The sequence below is a fragment of the Neolamprologus multifasciatus genome, chromosome 7 (assembly GCF_963576455.1).
Source record: "Neolamprologus multifasciatus chromosome 7, fNeoMul1.2, whole genome shotgun sequence".
Classification (NCBI taxonomy): Eukaryota; Metazoa; Chordata; class Actinopteri; order Cichliformes; family Cichlidae; genus Neolamprologus; species Neolamprologus multifasciatus.
The window spans coordinates 51813873-51836561 of record NC_140445.1 but is presented as its reverse complement, the minus strand read 5'-3'; the positions used below and the strand labels follow the sequence as shown (position 1 = coordinate 51836561).

The 22689-nt window shown below is 40.1% G+C and overlaps 2 protein-coding genes across 4 annotated transcripts in view; both read right to left on the bottom strand.

The window, feature by feature from the left end:
- cd82b (CD82 molecule b) overlaps window positions 1-16356 on the bottom strand; it is a 28757-nt gene extending 12401 nt beyond the window's left edge. The window contains exons 1-5 of the mRNA XM_085167748.1: window positions 16234-16356; window positions 8936-9008; window positions 7793-7865; window positions 3062-3186; window positions 1221-1295 (exon numbers count right to left, since the gene is read on the bottom strand). Of these exons, the coding sequence (XP_085023874.1) occupies window positions 1221-1295; window positions 3062-3186; window positions 7793-7865; window positions 8936-8998 (336 nt within the window). The 5' untranslated portion in view covers window positions 8999-9008; window positions 16234-16356. The remainder of the gene's footprint in view (window positions 1-1220; window positions 1296-3061; window positions 3187-7792; window positions 7866-8935; window positions 9009-16233) is intronic.
- Window positions 11588-22689, bottom strand: part of tp53i11b (tumor protein p53 inducible protein 11b) — a 48532-nt gene continuing 37430 nt past the window's right edge. For all 3 annotated transcript variants that reach the window (XM_085167752.1, XM_085167750.1, XM_085167753.1), the window contains 3 exons: window positions 22294-22390; window positions 20738-20839; window positions 11588-20224 (listed from right to left, as the gene is read on the bottom strand). In XM_085167752.1, coding sequence (XP_085023878.1) covers window positions 20091-20224; window positions 20738-20839; window positions 22294-22390 — 333 coding nt within the window. In that variant the 3' untranslated portion in view covers window positions 11588-20090. The remainder of the gene's footprint in view (window positions 20225-20737; window positions 20840-22293; window positions 22391-22689) is intronic.

Here is a 22689-nt window from a genome sequence, read left to right as displayed (position 1 = left end):
TGTGTACGACCACAGAGCGGTTGCAGAGATGCAGCTTCTGAGGCTCTACAGCGAGAGCCTCACCCTATTCTGGGAATGGGCACCACCCTGCCCTGTGGTGAGCCTTAAACACAGGGAGGGTGTCTTGGGCTACAAGATACGCAGATACACATGTACGTACACATACATGCATATAAATGCTGGAGGGCTGAAACAGCCACCACCTATCCTGAGCGCAGTGGTGAGGTTTATCAAGGGAAAGGCTTTTTATGTCTTGGAAAAGAAAGGCCATGTTTAGAGAACAAAACCGGTTTTAGATGTTTATGTGCTCCAACTTAACACTCCCTTTAGAACAACACAAAGGTGGTGCTATTACTGGTTTGACCTGTATAAGAAAGGTTTTAAGGAGGGAAAACATTAAAACATCAGGAGTTCAGAAAAACACATTTACAGCTACGCAACAGCTTTTTAAAATTTAATCCAATACGTTTTGAAAATCTTAAGCTGTTTTTTGGTGTTGTTTGTCATGGTTTTTATTTTAGCCAGCTTGTTTTCTAATTCAAGCCCCCCCCCCCCCCCCCCCCCCCCCCCCCCCCCGCCGAGCTAATAACATCTATCAAAGGATTAAACTTTGCCACAGTTTGGTTGTTGTTGTTTAAAAAATTAAAAAAAAAAAGAGCAGAAATGGGTGACATGACACTTAATATGATGACAATTTCTGCCTCTGGGGTGAAAAGTACTAAAGTATAGAAGATGAAGACAGACTTATTTCATATGATCAAAGCTTTAAAAACATCATTTAATGTGATTCTCCAGCACACTCGCTCCACCTCACTAATATGATGACGAAAGCCTTCGATTACAGCAACCTACAAACTACTTCCGGTACTGTTATCACATATCTCCTGTCCTCCTTCTTTATCTCACTTTTCACAATCCAATCACATGACACAAACTCACATACTGAAACTTTCCATTTGTTGTACTTTGGATTACAGGTTAAGGTACACACAGTCAGCGAAAGCTGTGAAGGGGAAACAAGTACCCAGTGGGGCCAAACTGTACTAGAGGGTGGAGGAGTAGTGGGTGGTAGAATGCACGAGAAACGGGGGCAACAGGTTAAATTAGGAAATATGGTAAAAATAAAAAAGGAAACAAATATAACACAAAAAGAAAGAAGATGTGAAATTAAAAATATAAGGGAAGAGAGTAAAGCAGGATAAACTAAACTAGCTTCTTACCCGATCTCTCTGGAAGTAAATGAGAACTCCAGCAGTGATCTGGGCAACGAGGATGAGGAGGAGGCAGGTGAAGTACTGTGAGGGGACACAGACGTATGTCAGTTTTACATAACCACTAATAAGAGATGAAAAACACTGATGCAAATCTTAAAGCAGATAAAAGAATTATTTTTTTAACAGGAGTGAATGAAGTAAGAAAGCTTGTATTGGTGAAGATATATCTGTAGTTCCCATCAGCTTTGTACAGTTTCAGGTAATTATAGGCTGCTGGTTTAGTTTAGGTTTTTTATTTAGTAGCAGCAGGAAGACTTTCAACAAGCTGATAGATAGAAAATAGATTATTAAGTCCTGAATATCATGAAGCTCGGTTATTTTTGGGCAGCCAAAACACCAAAACAAGTGTTGACACTTTTTCTGAATGAAACCCTCTAAAAACAGATTCAGAAGAATTTAATGAGGCTAATCTCACGTTAAAACTTATCTTCTCAGACATGTCTGCTTTGGTCCCGACAAGTTCCAGCATGAATGCTGTTTTTAGATCTTATTCCGTGCTCTATGATTTAACCACAGACCTCAAACTTGCACAGAGGTCAAACTTTAACTTGTCTTTTCAAATCAACTTGAAGTTTGTGTCAGACTCCACAGTTTCCAAGCCCTAAGGCAAGTGTGTGGGGAGAGGTGCGAGACCGGGGGCATACTAGTCACTTTAGTTTCCAACATGGTGCACAGTGAATTCATTCCCCGCGGTGAAACTGTCAACATGGAGCTCTATTCGAACTTTCTGGGGCTTCTGAAGAAGAACATTCGGCAGAAGTGATGTGAATTATGGTGCATGTCAGCCAGCCATCTCCTGTCAGCTCAGAGCACAGTCAAAACGCAGGAGTTTCTGGACCGCTCACCAGTTTTGCTTCCCTATATTTTCATCCTTTTCACAAAAATGACAATCAAGTTGCAGGTCCGCCGTTATGACACACAGGAGGACATCCAATGAATATTGCAGAAGCATAAATGTAAAGAGTCATAACAGGACTTCGACTAAGATAGCAGCCGTGCTGAAAACAGTGCAGGAGACGACTGTGAGATCAGCCAACGGTAAAGCTTTTAATGTTTATAATCCTGTTCTCTTAACTTTTTTTTTATTGCATTTCACCCTCACACAGTTAATGTACTGAATAGATAGAAAGTAAACAAATTATCAACTCTAATAGATGGAAATTTATTCACATGTAACAAATAGAAACAAAACAGAATAAGAGAAAAACACTTTTTGGGCAGACACATCCAGCTTTTCCAGGCTTCCCTCAGTGTGTGTGTGTGTGTGTGTGTGTGTGTGTGTGTGTGTGTGTGTGTGTGTGTGTGTGAGTGTGTGAGAGAGAGACAGAGATAGAGGCTCTACTGCCAGCTGGTCACTGTCACTGGAAGAAGTAGGTCACAGCAGTTATTCAGTTAACCCCTTGCAGGTTTAACGCTGTAGGTCACGCACCCATCCCCACTCTTGTTGTATCCCCTACATTTTACTGGCTTTATCCCCCCCCCCCACCCCACCACCTGTAAATCCACACATGCTGTGATAGCCTGGCAGCACACATTTAGCAGAAATGCTGAAGGGTTTTAATGTCAGCAGGAATATATCACATGTTCTTAGCCTTGAGAGCTCAAGCAGGTAGGTGAATGTTTCATTAAATAAAATTAAGCTTCTGTGTGTTTAAAATGATAAGACAATAAATATAAATAAGTAGGAAACAATACCTCGAACAGTATTTAGTGTTTTAATTATGCACTCGATTGCAGATAGAGGCAAAAGAGATTAAAAAGAGTTTAAAGTCAGTGTAGCTTCTCACCAGACCCAGAAGACAACGGACTTCGTAGATGGATCCAATGCAGCCGAAGAAGCCCATGGCCATCGTCAGGGAACCCACTCCGATGAGGATGTATGAGGCCACTTTCACAGTATCTGAGGATTCCTCTGGAGAAGATGGAAACAGGCAGGGGCACACGGAAAGAGATCAACATATAGAATTCCTGAAATCTAAAAGGGTGGCACAAACATGATTTTTATGGTGACAGGCCCCTGACTTCTGTTCTTTTTCTGCACTAACTGTAATACAAATGCAACTGTGTCTAGCAGGCCAAATGAGACCGACTTTTGCACCACATACGTGGGGGCCTTTTTACTTCTGCAAACCCATTTTTACACACACAGGTTACGGTTAGCCAAACCTCGTTCACCGAGCAAAGTTTCTATGTTGAAATCATGCAAGCTTTTGTGTGAGAACACATTCTTTTCTCACACAAAAGGTTTTTCTATCAGAGTAGACTGAGACAAGTCAGTGTGTGGCGAGATAAATTGATTTCCCTTTCTGGTATGTAGAGTGGGAGGGATTCTGCAGGAGGAGGGGGCCGGCACTGGGAAGGTTGGAGAGGAGATAAATTGGAGCCATTATGTGACTCTGTGTGTTATCTGCTTTGGAAGAGCTCCAAAGACTCCAAGCTCAATCCACAGATGAGGCTAGATTTTGAGCTCTGTCAAATGGCTCCATCTTATCAAGGATTCCTGAGCCAAGCAAACAAAACAGCAAATCAGATAACTCACTCGCGACAGTTTGGTAAAAGAGCTGACAGACAGAAAGGCTCAGACACCTCACCTCTAATATCTGTGAATATATTGCTGTGTTGCTTTTCTTTATATGTGCTCTGTCAGATGCACAGTCAATATTAATATCTCTGAAGAGTGTTAAAATCAAGCTGAACTTTATTACTCTACTTTATGACTGCAAAGAAGGAATATTAGCTCTTCTTGAACTAGCACCATGCTACTTTGAAAACCTCCATGATACACTTTATCATCTGCACTTATCGGAACAGGATGCATCATTAAACAAAGATAAATAGAAAATCTTTATGGCTGCAGCACATTTTTATATCCTGTCTTAACTATAAATAATATTTTATAGCTCACGCAACTTGTCAGAACACTAAATGGAAGCCTTTACAGCATTTACAGTAATTTCTTGTTAGTACTGAAACACCTTTAAATATGTGATATAAACTTACCAAAACTATGAACAAGATGTGACTGAATGCATGTACACTGCTGATTCAACATGAGCTACCATAACAGTGCATGCTGTGGTGGTTTAAGAATAATTTCTGAAAGTGATGAGGTCACCATGTATCGAGTGTTTATGAGGTAACATTAAAAGGGAGGCAGACAACCATGTTGTATGTTCTATATCCGGTATTCAGCTGAGGCATGTTATTTCTGTCTTTCTCATAACCGCACGCCCACCCCTCCCCTCACACGCAACCAACTAGTAGCTGCAAAAGCAACAGATGTCCACGGGTTTCAGTAATTAACCTGAGGGATTTAGGGGACATGCATAAAGTATACAGTAGGTACAGTTAGGAGCGGCGCGAGAACTTTTAGCAACACTAAATATATTAATGCATGTAAGAGATTTCTAAGGCTCTAGTTAGACAGCAAATCAACATTTACATAGTCAGATGAGAGAGAAAAGCAAAGAAAAAGTTACATGACACAGCAAGATATGTGCCGACATTTTGCTTCCTATATTGTCATCATTACATTTGTTAGTGTAATTCAACGCACTGAAGTAGAGGTTCACTTGAAGAGTATGCAGCTACAGTGGACTGCAAACATGTATTTTCCATGTAGATGGTAAACCGGTGTGCTATGAATATTAACTACAGAGTTTAAATTAGATGTTGTGTGTGGTTTTCATGCAGCCCGGTGTTTACGCAAACTAAAAACATACACCCAGAAGTTTGAGGAACTGCAGTGCAACTCTAATGCAATAACATGGGTATTTGTAAGGAGCAACATTTTAGTTCACAAACAGAATTATACAATCATGTAGACATCCAAGCCTCTGTATGAAAAATGTCACCAAACAGAATTAAAGCTGTATATTTTAATTCGCCTGCATAGTATAAAATGCAGGCTAATTTCAGTTAACGGAAATGTTTCAACACACTTAGTTTTAGATTGTTAACATAACTCACTACAAAAACCTTAGCAGCAGCTATCTGAAAAACACAATCGGGGGGTACTGAGTCTGCTTAGTTCTTCTTTCCATCTTTTCATCACACATTTAGAAAAAGGAAGCCTTTTTAAATAAAAAACAAAACAACAGTTTCCTTGTACTCCTAAGACCAGTTGCAGGTGTTTCAAAGGTTGCAGCAGCAGAACAGAAACTGTTCTTTACAAGCTTCCTGCATCTGTGTGCTTCTGGAGTAATACCAAAAACATAGCATCCTCCTGCAGTCAGCATGTATTAGCCTGGTTACTGTGCTATTCTGTCACCTACTCTGGCAAGTTTCTATCTAGGTCTCTGTTAGATATTCTAAAATAGTTACTTCAGTGGTTTCCATGGAACTTTCCATTTAAAGAAGGAAAACTCATGGTGCCCTTCAAGACGGCTGGCAAGGGAGAGCAGGAGTTAGGATTGTTTGGTGCTGCAGGTCCTTCTGTAAACATGACCGAAGCCACACACTGAGCTTCCATACAGATGGCGAAAAGTCATACTTGACTATACGCACAGATTTCTTTTTTTTTTTTCCTTTACTTTGCTGAATTCTAAGTTGAAAGAGTCCAAAGAAAATCATTTTCCAGCATGTTCTCTTTTTCTCTCCCTGTGCCTCTGTAAAACTTTCTGAATTAATACGAAGCACATTTCCAAACTGTGCTTTGGCGCGCTCTCCGTCTCACATACCTCTTCTCCCTGACTCCCAGGCTGACTTGTCTAAATAATATGCAAGCTGTATTTTAGCAAACGCCAGCAAGATAAACTGAAGGCATCATGTTACAGTAAACTATTAACATCAGTGCTCTGATATAGACGAGTATATAGTGAGGGGAAGATGTCTTTTTTAACTTTAAAAAAGGGGGGTAGGGGCGCCTGAAACCACAACATCCTCATAGTTTCCCTGCCTGAAGTCACTGGGACAGCTGCAAAGGCCTTTGCTAATTTAACTCATAAAGAATGGAAACTAAAAACACAAAGATCCTGTTTATAGGCAGACCAGGCTTCTGAGGGGAATGCACAAGAGTCAATAAACAGAGCTGGCTGGAGCTTTTGTTCTTCTGCAGAGTGATAAGATATTTTCTGTGAGGTTAAACATCCAAGGCGGAGCAGAGTTTGACCAGTCCTTTGTATAGGGAACATAAATACAAGTAGGGGGGAAGGTCATTAGACTCCTCCTAGCACGAATAAGGTATGAATGAATCATGCTATCTCTTGGGGAACAGCTGGATTATCACAACAACAGGCCTGAGGCTGAAAAGGATGATGCACACTCTACTGCCTTTATTTCCTGAAGGCCTAATTTGAGATAACCAAACTCAGCTGAACAACAACCTTGGACTCAATAAGTTTTAGGACATTAAAGGTCAATTCTAGAGATTGTTTTAATCAAACTCTAGTCTTTTCACAAACAATCGATCAAGATAGCAAAAAATGAAAAAATAACCCCAAACTTCCAACCGAAATATAGATGACTTCTGCTCTACTTGACCTAGAATTTTCTTAACTCATTATCAAAGAACTCAACTTTTATTTTTGATCATTCAGACTTCTATTTAGTCCATTAATCGTACTTGTTAAAAATCACTGGAAAGTTCAACCGATGCCATAAAACCAAACAATGCAAGGCGCCGAAAGAATTAACAAAACAGTAATTAAGCTAATTTGACTGATTCAAACTGAGTCTGTCTAAGAGCAGTAAATCTCACAGCCCTTCTAGCCTGGCACAGTGAATCAGGTCTCAACCACTCATCTGAGGTTGAGTTAAAGGGAACATTAGACCCTGCTTCGGCAAACACGACATATGCAGATCTCCTATAGGAAAGAGGTATCAGAGTCACGTAGAAGAAAGTCTACATCTGACTTCCAACATATACCAAGTTGCCAGACAATAAAAAGAAGGAATTTCTCTTTACAAACTGAGAAAAAAACTTGACTGCTGCTCTTGGAAATGCTCCACTTGGGATGAATACACTGAAAGCATTTATAAAAGAGATTTATGGCAACTAAGAGTTTCCATCCGTGGTTCTCTGCTTTTTCAGGCAAATCTGGACATGGGCTTCATTATGCTTTCTCCAGTCTTCTTCACAGTAGTTGGAGACATTTCTATCTTTGAGAAAGCTGATAACTGCAATAATAACGTATTTCTTACTATACAGTGTCTACAAGTAGATATGTGAGAACATCTGTACAAGTGGGACATTTTATCTAGCACCTCTGCCATCTGTAGGACTAAGAAAACGGGCAAGTTCAAAGTGTGGAAAGTGGAGTACAACTGCCATTTTCCACCCTAAGATAAAACCTTTTAAGATGCCCTAGTAATCAAGAGCCCGTCATCCCCCCTGAGTAACCCACTTCTCACAGATGTGCCTGTCAGTGTGTGTCTGTATCTCTACAGGGTGCACAGGAAGTCATCAACGTTCATATGTGAGTCACATTTTTAGTAAGGTGTGAGCAGACCCTCGTGACTTTTAAGGAATGCGTCTCAGGGGATAAAATCTGCATTAGTTGTAGAGAGGAGGTACTTACGTAGAACAGCAATGAAGCTCTTGTTATCAAGCAGAACCCACAGTCCAAAGCCCAGGATAAGGGCTCCAAACACCTGTGGAGGTGACAGAGAAAAATCAGGCACAATATGTGCTCTAATGTCTTACACACGGTTTGTAGTTGCTTTGTTTTTTTCTTTTTTGTTTTCTTGGTCTGTCACATGTGGGATAAATCTGATTGCATCTTGTTCCTTGTGTTTCTGTCTGCCTTTCTCTTTCTCTCATAAGAACATTTGGAAAGAAACAGGATGTGGAGGCAGTCATTCCACAGGCTTTTCTCACAATTAACATCAGCATTCATAACAGAACTGGAAACTGGAACATAGTGTAATTGGTTCCTTAAAGCCTCCAAAAAATTATCAGATTTACTTTATATACCCTTGTAATGAGGCTATGAAGCTGAGACTATCAATGTAATTAAGCGGGGCCTTGTTTGGAAATTGTGGGGCACTGTAGAGGGGGCAAATTCTCAAATAAGAGGCTCTGTTGATTCCCCAGCTATCCACTTGTATCGTTGTCCCTCCCCAACCTCCCAGCAGTAATTAAAGCCTTCGTTAAGAGCCGTTCATTTAGAGAGACTTGTGCTCCCGGCTGCCATCATTAGCCCACCACTTCCTGGCTTCCCCTAACCTCCCCTAGACTAATCTGTCCACACGTACAAACACTGACACAGACACACACGCTTCCTATTAGACACCAGTGGCGCATTCACATCAAAAGGTCTGCATCAGGTTTACAGCCACAGACCAACTAGAAAGGTCTGGACATCCTCGCAGAGTCAGTTTTAGGAGTCTGGGGTTGTATGAACCTCTGAACTTTATGTTGTGACCAGCCCAAGCGACTAGGAAACAAACAGAAACCATCTGTTGTAATTTAGACCTGACCGAACTTCATATCTCCTATCACAGAGAGAGTCACAGCGACATTTCCCTGTGTATCTCTACCATCCCCTGGCACCATCTGACAGTTATTCAAATATAACCCTGAAAGACATCAGGCAACTCTAAGTGCGTCATAAGTGTAGGATGCAGCATACTCATCTGTCTAGCTTAGCTAAACAAAACTGCTGACAAGGTGAAAGTTGGTTTACTCTAACAGTGTGTGCAATGCATGTGCAGATACTTACAAAGAAGAGGAGGTTGAAGAGAAATAGAAAGTATTTGGTGACTGCAACGCATCCATTCCCCATGGCTGTGTTTCTGGAAGACAAAAGAGAATTTATTGGCTATTAACGTCAGAGAGTTATATCACAGTACAGCGTGGGCAAGAGATTAAAAAAAGAGAGAGAGAGATCACAAACCGACTCAAGATGAAGAAAAGACACAACAAGGAAAGTTAGCTTTGAGTCAAGGACGTCGAGAAATCTGCACAGCTGGATTCCCGATTAAACACAGCTTCAAATCTTCAAAGCAGCGTTAGCCTAGTTCATTTTTAAACAGTCACATTTCTCCAGGCTTAAATAACTCAACCGACCAACATATTCCCTCTTGTGTGACAACTGCTGCCCTGTTGTTGGAAAATATCGTGTTTTTGCAGTAACACTTGTTAACGAATGCAGTTGCGTTCTTGACAAACAAGAAGAACCACCTGGGTTGGAAAGAGCGGCAGGAGGACCACCACAAAGTGACGAGTGGTGAAGTCACGACGGCTATGCGGAGAGGATGACGGCTCGTGTGGTTACGTGTACTACTATCTCAAATCGAGAGAGACTAGGCCAATCTACCAACTGCTATAACACAACACGGAAACAACGAGTTCGGTTAGCAACAGTTTTTTTGCAGTGAATTTTATGAAGGAGCCTATATGGTATAAAACTACAACCAATAAACACACGACAGAACACTGCTGTGATCACACCCTCGAGGAAAGACTTTCACTGCCTGAGATTCTTGGTTTTAGAATGGAATATCATCAGCTGCACTGTTTTACAGTAGTTTACCTCATGCTCACATACAGCCTGTTTGGGTTTCATACATACACAGAGTGCACTTGATGACTTTTCTCCAAGTAATTTTTTCCCTTTTAAAAAAAAAGAAAGAAAGAAAGAAAAAGTAAGAAAGAAAAGAAAAGAAAAAAAGTAGGCCAGGCCAGCACCACACACTCAGTACACTTCATGAAGCCTCGCTGGTAACATGATTCAGCCTGAGCAGAACCAGTCCAACGACAATATTCACCACAGCTTTCTCATACTAAGGAAAAACTGGAAATATAACTAGCTATTGTGGTTATTCGAGGAGTCTGAAATACAACATGGAGGCACTTGTATATCTCATGACAAGCTCTCTCTTCCTGTGTCACTTATTTCATCTAAACCTTCTTCCAGTATCTGTAACAGGTAATTATGTATTTAGTTCTTTTTTCTTTTGCCTATGTTAACCAACAGTTCAAATTAACAACATGTATCTTGGAAATCCACTCAAATGACTTGCAAATGAAGACAATTTACTTTGCTGACATCTCTTAATCACATCTCGTTTCCTCTTCGCTTGATAAGGAGTCTGTCTACAGATTATGCATAAAGGAAGCTGCCGTGTTTTTCCAGACAGTGTGTATGTCAAAGAAGAGAACATGAAAATTAATTATAGCCTAAAGATAATAAGAAAAATAGGTTCTGCTCAACAACACTTGTTGTTAGTTAAACTTAGCCGGGTCAGATCTGATACGTGTCACTGCCTCGCTCTCTCCTCCTCCCCCATTTCCTGTCTATCTCCTTCACTGTACAAATAAAGCCAAAAGCTACAAAACAGACAAAAACAGCAAAAAAACCCCAAACAAACCCCAAAGCTTCGATGCTGTTCAGTGTAGTTCAAACTGGTTTTACCATAAAATTTCATTTGAACTGCTGGTAACTATCACATGAGTGTGAGTTACTTAGACTACACAAACATAAACACAGACAAACAAATACTTCAGATTGCTTTCTGAAGAATACTTTCAGATTCAACATGCTTTCGTGCTTTTAAGTTGTTTGTCAGATACACAGTCTGTAGAGCAGCTCTATCAAAAGCCTTTCAATATTATTACTTATTAAATGTAGCATAAAAATACTGATAGAAATACCAACACAATTTCATATTTACAAAGCTACACACAATGCAAAGCCCAAACCACACAGCAGATACCCTTGCAAAGTAGATAATCCTTAAAGGAGATTGTTGGTCTTTATGTCTAGATGGTGAGCAGCAGCGGGGATTAAAAAAGGCTTAGTTATGACAACCATTGTTTGCTGACTGAGCCCCCAGTCCATCTGAAAACAGTTCCCAACAATGCCTCAATGCTACTTATTATATTTCTGTAACAACAAACATAAATAGGATAACGTGCTAGCCCAATTTATTACGAGGCAGTAACTGAGGTTATACTCTTTTGGGAGTATAGCTTTCATAGAAGCTCGCACACTGACAAGATCAAGTTGAAAATGCATTTAGAGAATTCTTTTTGCGTAGCTTACACAGTCAAAGCCAATCACAGTTAACTTCCTGGAAGCATGTGAAAATAAAGGCTCGGCAGTGGAATGGGAAGTGGAGCTAAACAGCCACCCAGGAGTGGCATTTTAACCATTCATTACAAGTAGAAAATATATGTATGCTGCTGCTGATGTCAAAAGGCAGTTTACTTGAAAGGTTATTTTTCATCTCTACAATTTGAACTAAGTGAAGGCTCAGCTTGGTGTAAAAACAATGTGCAGGATAGAAAAAAAAATTCCCCTGAATAAAACCGTGACAGAATTACCTGAACTTTCCGGCCCCGTGATCTCACACATTTCCCCCCCCCCCCCCCCCCCTCTTTACAGCCTCCATCTCCCTCCCTGTGGTTTGGCGTAAGGTGCGAACACCTACTAACAGTATTTTGGGTGCAATAAAAGGTTAAACGCGTTACGCTGAAATAAGTGTTTGTACAAAGGGTCAGTTCACAAGCATGGGTTACAGAGACGAGACAGCACGAATGGCAGATGGCAGCAACTGTGTCTGAAATGAACCCAGCATTGATCAGCTATGGTCGTGTTGAACACAAAACGTCAGGCAGTGTGCCAAGCTCCCTCTACTACCTCCTTCTAACATATTTAATATGACCCACTTACGCATCTGTGAGGGCACAGTGTTGGAACGAATGCACCAGACACCATCCTGGTACTACTAAAGCTCTTAATATCGGGCCAGAATCCTGCTTTAACATTTGAAAAAGTGTTGATCACCATGCACGAACAGGTTGTAGGTTGTTTACTTCTGCATTTCAGTGACAAAACAAAAGAAAACATCTTCAAAATGCATGCATTCCTAGAAACAGCCCCTGGAGTAAAATCCACCTCTGCGGTCTCCTGGTGAGAGAACCAGGACTGCTAGTATTGATAGCTTTCGTCAACATGTTATTTTTTATGTCTATGAACGTTTTTAATTCGCCTGAGTCATGGGGTGTCGGTAATATAGACGATGTTTTATCAGTTCAGTTGCTTTATTAGTTGATAAACCTCAGTGGGTTTTCAGGGATGGAGGGGATTTCCCATTTTGCATGTAATGACAAGCTGTATGGCAACAAAAATCAGTAAACTCCCCATCTGTGGTTGGGTGCCTGGTACCAACCCACGTAAATGAAAATGATGACACATCTGTGGCAACAAGACTAAACACAGATTTGGTCTACAGTCACTATATCATGTAATTGACAACATTTTTATCCACCCATCCAACCATATCCATTCCCATCATTGCCAATAAATCAGAGAGAGATTTGCTCCCGTTTCTCGGTTTCTAAGAACAGCCAAGGGGTTGAGGTTATCAGGTGTGTGATCACAGAATTACGTCTTTGTTTTCTGGGGTGGGGTTCTACTGTTTCTGGTTTTCTATTAAAAGCTGAGTGTGAAGTGGTGTGGGTGAGATGTGCACCTCTAATTGTGATGTCATGGTTTTTGGCCAGAAAAGTGGTCAAATCCCTGCTCCGGTTTGAAAATAAACTCCTCTACTTGAGGTAGCAACTTTTAAGTATTTCAGAGAGTTGTTTTTTTTTTTTTTACAAGTGGTGAAACAGTGGAGTCCAGCATTGTCAAATAAATGTCGATATACTGGTCAAGATTCCTACAATCTATGGGCTGTGAGCTATGAGAGAAAGGGCAAAATCATAGATACAAGCAGTAGAAAGGACTTGAAAAGTGTCTGAGCTCCCCCTTAGAAATAGGGTAAGGACTCCAGTCACTCGGGAGAGGACAGAGTATAACCACCATTCCTCTACATCAGAAAAGACAAAATGGGGGGGTTCAGACATCTGACTAGGATGCCTCCTTGTCCCATCCTAGTCGTGGCGTTTGAGAGATTTTCTGGGGCAGATACAGGACATTCAGCAGAGATGTCGTCTCTCAGCTAGCTTGGGTACACCAAGAAGAGCTGAAGACAGTGAGGATGGACAGGAAGAGCTATATTTACACTGCTGTCCTCATGACACGGACCCTTACAGGTCATAGAAAATGGATGAATGGAATTTTGTGAGATGACAGATTTCAAATTTCCACTTATGTGACATTTAAACTGTCAGAAACCAAAAAAAAAAAAATCCCCCACTATTCAGTAGAAAAGATGAGGCATTTATGGCAACGAGACAATCATTTTGTTTTTTGTTTTGTTTATACACAGAGTAGCAAAAAACCCCACCAAACTCTAAATTGAATGATACATAACAGCAGCAGGATGAAAAATAATGAATGGAAAGAAAGGAATCTAATTTTAACAGAATTAAATATCAAAGTTTAATGACAGCAGAAATTCTTTTGACAACCTTAGACCAAGAAGAGTAAAAGAAAAAAAAAAGAAAACTGTAATTACTCATCTATTAACACAAAGATTTGTGGCGCAACAGCAGTGGGAGAGGGGTTTTTTGCTTAGTTTTTTTTAAAGAGACTTCTGTCTGGAAGGTATTTTGCCAGAAAGTTCTCTTTTCTAATACATCATTTTTTAGTTTTCATTGGTAGTTTGGTCCACTTTTTAGAGAGCCCTGCTGATATATATTCTTAGTTGCTGATGACCTATACAGCGAGTCATCAATACCTGTTATGGTGCTTCCAAAATGAGATTTTATTCTGTATAGGCTCTATAGGTCCAACAAAACCACCGAGTAACTTGATTACATCAATCTACTATTGTTCTCCAAACCCTGAAATACAGTTTTACAAATTTAACAATTTGTCCAATCACAAATACTTCCAGAATAACCAAACAATCAAATAGTCCCTTAGTCTACTCTACATTAAACTTTAGAGAGAGGCATTTGAGCCCAGGCAGTCACTGAGAATTCATTTGCCTACTCAGACTTGAACTTCTTCTCGTACACCACAAAATTGCTTAAAGGCATACCACAAATGCAGAAAGACTGCAAGACTGTATTAACTGGATGTTACCTGGAATTTCAGTAGCTTACTCATTGCTTCCCCTTCAAACTATCTCAGCTTACAATTAGGGCTGTTGCACTGAGAGAAATAAAACAGTTACTAGGCCCCTAACATGTGGAAAGACCACCCAAACCCTGGAATTACAGCACCATTTTTTGGATGTTTTTTTTTGACCCAGTGCTCCCACAGAGCCTCCATGGTGAAAAGTGCAAAAGGTTTAGGCCACTCCTGCTGGAGAATGGCCAAAAATGTTTCTGGTTCTTCTTGTTCTTCTTGTTCCATAGATAAGTATCAGAGCACTTAACTAGCTGGATTAATGAAGAGAAATGTATAAAATTTGAAAAACAGCCCCATCTTCTCAGATTACAGACAATATCAGACAGACTCAATAAGTGGGTAATTAAAAGTTATTTTATATCCACCACGAATACTGGCTACTATGTAAATAATACGTTTTAGTGTCAAGTGCGTCACCTGTTTTTTTTTACTTTGAATATTCAGACCACAAGTTTATTGGGATTTATTAAGATCAACATGGGAGAAGATTTTGATAGGAATTGTTGGAAACTAATTTACTTTAATTACAATTCATTTTATTTACGGATTTATTTTCCGTAATCTTTCTGTGTATGTTTTGTGCTCACAGTATAACAAAGACGAGAAAACTTTGAACTCTTTTACCCTGAAACTTCACACTGTAATTACTGCATTAAAGGGATGAACTATGCTGAAATTTCATATTTAGAAAGACTTTGATGCTGATAATCTTGATAACTCTAATAACCACTTCACATCAGTTATTACAATATTCTGATTAGTATGTGTTTTATGTGCACTTTGATTTCAATTCAGTTTAGTTTCAGTTTAATTCTTGTTTTTGGAAATTCTTTAATTTTCGTTTCAGTACTAGCTTTTCTCAATTTTTAAACTGTATTAATGGAAAATGTCAGAGGCAGGATTTAGACACTACTGATCTATTAATATTTAGGGGTGGCTGTAGTTCAGAATGTAGAGCAGGTCATCTACTAATTGGAAGACTGGTGGTTCGATCTCTGGCTGCTCCAGTCCGTATGCCAAATATCCTTAGGCAAGATACTAACCCAAAGCTGATCTCCTTTTTAAACGCAGTTGAGCCTCAATAAACACATCTATCAATGTCTTTGCCAAATTTAAATAAAAACTAAACTAAAAATATTTCCCTGTAATTCTATTTTAGTTCATTTTTGTTTGTGTTATATTTCAGTTAACTAAAACTAGATGTGAAAATATATTTAAGTGAACTATAATAGCCTTACTTCACATGCTTTCACATGTTTATTATACCGATCCGGCATGTGAGACCACATACGTTTGGGCCCCAGATTTCATAGGTACGCCACTGGTCTTAAACACTTGAAACTTTGCATTACCTTGCCTCGTTAAAAAAAAAAAGGGGGGGGGGGGGGAGTTGTTTTATTAGTTTTTTTAAAACTTGCTCAAGTGTAAAGTCTAAAAAATAATCACAGAATACCAATCATAACAATTATCCACACTCAGCCATTTTTTCAATGTCCAGGAAGGTCGAAATAATGTAATTACACCATGTCGAAAGCAGAACCTTGAACATCTGTTTTAACGTTTGCCCTACAAACACGTATAGCTCTCACACAACATGTTAAAGTCAATACACCAGCATTAAACGTGCACGACAAAAAGCGAGGACTTGAATCTGGCTGAAAAAGTATTTTTACATCTGAATGACTCCTGGGACTGAAACTCTGGCTCTGCCTGACACTGAACATAGCATCTCGTGTCTTTCACGGCTAGCTGACCGTCCACTGACCAGCTCCTCAAATTTCCCCGACAAAATTAAGTACTCACTCTATTAACAAGTTTCCAGCAACTTTAACAGAAAATAAACGACCCATAAAGACCGTTGTAAACTAAACAAAGGGTCTCCAAACAAAGTACAAAAAAGGGGGCATTCCAACGGCGTGCTTTCACAAGCTAGCGCGGGTAACTCTGAGGTTATTACTAGCTAGATACACAAAAACATCGCAAACACTTACTTTGCGTCTCTGGAGGTGCTCAGAGCTGACAGAGGAGTCTACCGTTGAAACAGTCTGGTCTCGGAGTGTGAGAGAAACAAATGATGGTGTCTGTCTGACTGGTTTGTGTGTGGTTTATGTGCGTGAGGGGGCAAATTCGTTACACCCACATTTAACCCTCTCCTGCCTTCCTGGTGCAACACAACTGCAGGCTACAGGTGTGTTTTCTAGTTCTTTTATTACAATTTCACAACCTCAACCTTGTGAGTTTTTTCTCTTTTTTTTCTTTTGTGGGTGTCTGATTTACACAACGGGCACATTGTTTTCTTTTCTTCATCAGGAGAAAACAAAAAACAAACAAACAAACAGCATTCAACTTCCTGTCAGACATTGCATTTGCGCAGTTTACAACGGCATCTATGAAAACAGTGTAACACCTGTAACACCTTAGAAATCAGTAAAGGATTTTCGTGGCTTTTTCTGCGGTTGCAGCTGCAGTTTTATTCGCAGCGGATGTCAAATGTGGGGCCCAGCATTAGACGAAGCACCGTCTTCTGATAGATTATCATCAATATTATTACCCTGATCGCGTCGAGACCGTGAGTTTTGCAGACATTTTGCAACTTCTTTTAAACTCTCATGAGAGAACAAGACTTAAGCCCCAACAGAAAATATCAGTCTAGATATTTTCTCGTTTAGAGTCTTTGTAAAGTAATGCAGATTATACCAGCACACGTGCTGATGGTTAAACTTGACGAAACATTTCACACAGCTTCTAAATGAGTCATTGTATGTCACCCCCAAGCAGTAAACCAGGGTTCAATAAATTAAATGGGAAAATGTGGGGAGAATGCATACAAAACCGGGGCACATGGGAGCCTTTTGCCTATAAACAACCCTAACTACGCACACGTTTCCACAGCCACACAATCCCTCTTTTCACCCTTTGCACGCTGTGCGTGTGTAAAGAGGTAAGAAGAGCCCGGGGAAAAGGTGAGACCTGGAATAGTATGTAGTCGAGCTGGAATTCACCGAATTATATTTGTACAGATGATCGTGTTGTGACACGCTCAACAGAAACAGAAAACACCAAACAAAGCACGGGCTTGCGCACCTCCTCTTAAGTTTCTTGGTTAAACACGTTAAAACAAACGCGTGGAGTTCATCTTTTGCTGGGTGATGCATTTGGCCAAGTTGAACGGGATGTTTTGCTGAAGGGTCTAAAACGTTTTAGGCGGTGTCAGACAAGTGAAAGGGATGTGTAGAGACTGCACCCTAGCATTACCTGTGCGCAGAAGTTGCTCCCTATCTGCTGGGCGTTAGGTAGGCTAGTATATTTGAAGTTGATCTGCCATTAGATTTAATAACAGGAAATGTGAGGATATTTTAGTTAAATAACTGCAATAGTCCATTGCTAAGAAAAAACAAACAAACCTTTCCCTTTGTGATTTAAGACATGACGGTATATTTACAGCCCTATACATTTATTGCAAGGACAGCAAGGAAACAAGGTGACTAGATACATTGTCATGTCTTCAAAATAAACAATGGTGTTCTTTATTTCAAACTTTGTAATGCAAAATCAATAGCAATGCATTTTTGAGGTACAATATACCACATAAATACATATAAAACAATGCTACAACTTGAAACAGAGTAAGGAATGCTATCCACAACAGTATAACGCATGATGGATGAAGGAGGGAATAAATAGCTCAACTTGCCATGTCTTCAAACTCAAAGAACACTGGCTGCTTGTGAATGTTTTGGCTAATTTATGTCAGAGAACCAGAAGATGAAAGAGCCATGTCTTTGCCGTCCTCCTCCTGCCTGCCCATCACTTCAAAAATAACCTGCTTTGTAGAGCTTTGAACATTTTCGTAAGGCTGATGATTTGAGGCCTCGCAGTATTGAGGGAAATGGAATGGCATTTCTCTTACACGCCATAATTATCGTGCTAGCCAGGACAGAGCAGTTCAGGTTGAGGAACAGAACGTCACGCGGGAGAGCTACATCTAATTAAACCCTGGCAAAAAGGATAATTACTACTTTTCAGGGGTACAGGAGACCTCACCCATGTTTCGCGTTCCCTATCTGAACTGAAAGTTCGCCCCAAGTAACGAGCACATCTGCCTTCAGCACCGGACTGCAAACCCACAATCACGCGTCACTCCCTTCTAGGGCAGGACTCAGTGTGGTCTTTTGTAACAATACGGACCACCTTTGAAGACCTACAGTATGTTCCCTTTTTTTAAAAATTCAAGCTTACAAATGAGTCGCCTGTGTTTGGGAGTGTCTCTCTCTATCAGGTTTTAGGTGCTGCTGAGTCAACAAACTGGATTGCTGGCACCGCTCCAAAACCAAGCTGAGTTATGATGTACCTGAGGGCATTGCTGAGGATTTGGAGGTAGAAATGTACTCAGCAACAGGTGAAAACTGTCAAATATATGATATTTGTTTTAAAGCACATACAGTATAACTGTCTTATCAATCAGCTTTTCATTTTTAGGTTGTTTTTTTTTTTTGCCATTTTGGTTAATTCAGCCATTTACTGCTTTGCTGTCTTCTGTTTGTGGCAACTTGCTACAAAGTTTTATGGATTACAGATCTTTTGGTGGATTACATCGCATGCATGATGTCAAAACACAAATGTCACTTAAATAGGTACAAAATAAGACACACAATAATTAGGTGGAGGATTAGAATTGAAAATCATTTTACCCAATACTGAAAAAGTTCCCTGTTTGGTTCACAAGAACAGCACAGAATAGTAAATAATTTTATTTACATATGTACAGGAAGCAGGATGCAGTGTAGATGACTGTTCATTTAAGTAGTTTTAAGGCAAGACTAACGATATGGTGTATATAAAAAAACAAAACTGTGCTACATCACCAAAGTACAGCCAGCTCAGATTTGTTTACCTGCACACTGACGTGGTTGTCTTGTAACACTAGCTTTAAGGTAGTCTGAATGTTACTTGGGATAAAGAGTCCCATCTTGTAGTGCACACACAGCAAAGAGAGAACTACTCTGCTCCTCTTGTATGAGTAACTTCATGTGTTCATCAGCATTGCATGTATTAATGTCAGTAGTACATGAAAATATAGTCCAAAATAGTCCACTCAAGGAATAATAATAAGTCCCTGAAAAGTATTTAGATCTGAATATTATTAATGGCCATGACAGAGTAAACACTGAACTTTAACAGTTTGGTTTTTTTCAGTGTGAAAGCTATCAGTTTAGAACAGTTTTCATCGTCACTCATTTGGCTTTTTCCGAATCTTAAACCTTGGATTGTGTATTTTGAGTGTTCACTGGAAAGCCGTCAGAAAGCATGCACTAGCTCAGTTATTAGAGTACATAGTGTGATTTAACATCAACAGCATCAAAACAACAAACAAATGACAGCACAAACTTTTGGTCCTCGAGTGTGATTCAGAAACGGCGTCGATGCAACTTCTTATCAGACACAAAATACTGAGTCGGGAAATCATGAGCTGTACATGAACAATAGATTCAGGTGTTTAAAACTACTCTGTAATGTTAATTAATATTACAAATCAAATCAAATAACTCCGTTTTAATAATAACTGCACATAGGAGGAATACAGGGTTGGACCTCACAGCCCCAGTGAAAGTAGTTCACTTTCACTATGAGGTTTCTTGTTCTTGTTGCAGAGTCTGGAATATGAGACTGTGCCCATCTTTTAAATACTGGGGGTTACATTAGGCTAGGTCCTGTAGAAGGGGGCAGGGGGCATTGACTGGCAAAGTAATGCTCCGAGCCCCAATCAAATCATAATCCAAACCTTCTGGCCCCGCATTTGTGATCTGTGCTTAACTGTCCCCACCCTGGAAGTTATCACACAGTCAGCTCAGATCTTCTTTGGCTTACGGCCCAGGTGGTAGTAGTAAGCCATGGTGACCAGCAAGAAGAGTACTCGACTGAGGAGAAGCAGCATGGCGGCGTTGGGAAGGATGCCGATCTCCACTAAAGTGATGGACGTCACTGAAACCACAAATAGAAATTTACTTAAATTAGATATTAAATGATAATAAACAACAACAGCCTCTGAAAAAAAGCATGAATCAGCACAATTATCAGTATATTTTTGATAAAGACAGTGCGTATATGCAAACTCCCTGCTTGTTTTTCATAAAGTATCAATTACCTGAGCAGCTATGGAAAGAGAGCAACATGAAAATTGACACTTATGCCAACTATGAAAAAAAAAAAAAACCACACACACAAAAACAGCACCATTTATACCCATACACACAATGCTTCATTGTACATAAGAGCTTAAAAGTACCGTTTTAAGATTTAAATAAAAATGTGTCTAAATCTGAAATAGAAGGATGTGACACCTCACACTGAACACAAGAGGGCACTACCTGCACATTTTTCTTTCTGCAAACACTCCCACATGGACAAAAGTAGCCATCCTTTTTCTGCATGAGGCAGAAAAGGATGAAACAAAACAAGATGAAGATAACTTGTAATCTGTGTTGGAAAACTCACCTAAAAACTGCACAGCAAAGTAGCAAGCCTCACTGAGTAGAGTCCACTGGATGATGACCTTTTCTGCTGTGTAGAGTCCGTTCCACATGATGAGGGACAGGCCTGGAAAAGAATGCAAAAATAGGGAATTTATAGGTTCAGGGGCATGGGAATGAAAACAAAAAATAAGAGCAAGCTCGGGAAGGAAGACTCCTACATGTCCGAGAGAATTTCCACTAACAAAACTACAAGAATCTTGACACCATGTGCACATGTTTATAACGGGGCCTGTTGATTCAGCTCTGACTCTGTCTGTGATGACGGGCTTGCGTGCAATCATTTCAGTGCCTGCTCTTCTTCCTGTTCATTTTCCTGAATTTCACTCCCACCTGCAGAGAACAGTGAGGCTATGGAAACAAGAAGGGGTAGGCTGAAAGGTGGGAGGGCTGATGGACTGCATCCTCTCCCTGCCTGGTTCCATCTGTGCAGCAGATGAGACCCCATCATCCGCCCCCTTACTGCACCTAGTCTGATAGGCCATCACCTTCTTTTGCTAATCCCCACAGTGTGAATGACATTTATAATGAAGAAGCCAGTTTTTTCAAGGTCAAGCTGGTTCATTCATGTGTTCTTGTAGTGGTTTAGCTTGGATTTGTTCAGATTTTACATTTTATATGCATAAAACATAGTATTAAGTCTTTCCCTTAGTATTCATGTTATTGAATGCCTATATGAAGTTTAGGTGCTAGCATTTTGACTGATTTAGTAAACTAAATTAAAGTGACAACCTCACAAATTGTACTTAAACATTAAGCCTTCTCACTCGCTCTGTCTCTCCTTTGCATATTCTCCCATTACAAACCCTGCGATCACCTGACTGACAGCACTGTCTCAAGTCAAAACCCATTAAAATAATTGCTCGCATCTCAGACATGTTGTACGCTATGCGTGAGGTGGGAGCTGAGCAAAAATGGCACTTTGTCTTATTGATGAAGTGACATTAAAAAACAAACATTTTTATGCCACTGCAAAAGAGAAAACTGCAAAATATGAATGTAAAGTAATACACTGCCTCCTCTTTTAGTTCCAGGGCACCTCATTCGCACACACAAACTTACTGTTCTGCCACCGTGTACCAACTAGATCCAAATCTTATATATACAGCTGCAAAAAGGAGGTGACTGTGGCCGTTCTGGAGAACTAGTCTTTTACCTCATAGAGAAACAGAACTTGAATTATAGAGCCACCATTTGCAGCCTGAAGGAAGGATTTTGGAGGAAGAAGAGATCCCTTTATACAGTATCTGAATGCAAGAAGAGAGCTCTTTCTACAGTATCTGAATGAGTGCTTGAAGTGTTTGACTCAAAATGAATACATTAGAAGCTGTAAACACAAGAGGCAGTGCAGTGCAGTGAGGCAGTGTATATTTTTAGCATGTAAATAAATATTAAAGCATCGTGTCTGCATCGGTGCTGCACGGTGAATGCACTTGTTCATGCAAGTATATTCACACTCAGTAGCATAAATACCTTTATGAATGAATTAGCTGCACATCTTTCATAAAACTTTGGACTTACTGAGCAATGCTCCTCCGTAAAGGCGAACAGAGATGTTAGTAGTGGAGAGCTCCTCCTCAAAAACGACCTCATATAGTTGGTTGGGAAACACCAGAGCCTGTGTAGGGTAAAAAAAAAAAAAAGGAAAAAGCTCAACATAGCTTTGTCATATCAGCAAAACAGCACTGTGTGCTTCCCAAAGTCTCCCTATTTTTGAGCTAGTATCACAGTGAATGCCCTGGAGGATAATGTGAATGTAGATGGTGAGGTTAACAAAGGCGGAGCTGTTTCCCCAGATGTCCCTCACTGATATCTTGGAACAGAACCTACAGTAACTCAGCGCTGCGTTTGCATAACGTGGTTTTCACACTTCTAAAAAGATACATTTCTTTCTGCCTTACATTTGAAAATGAAAAG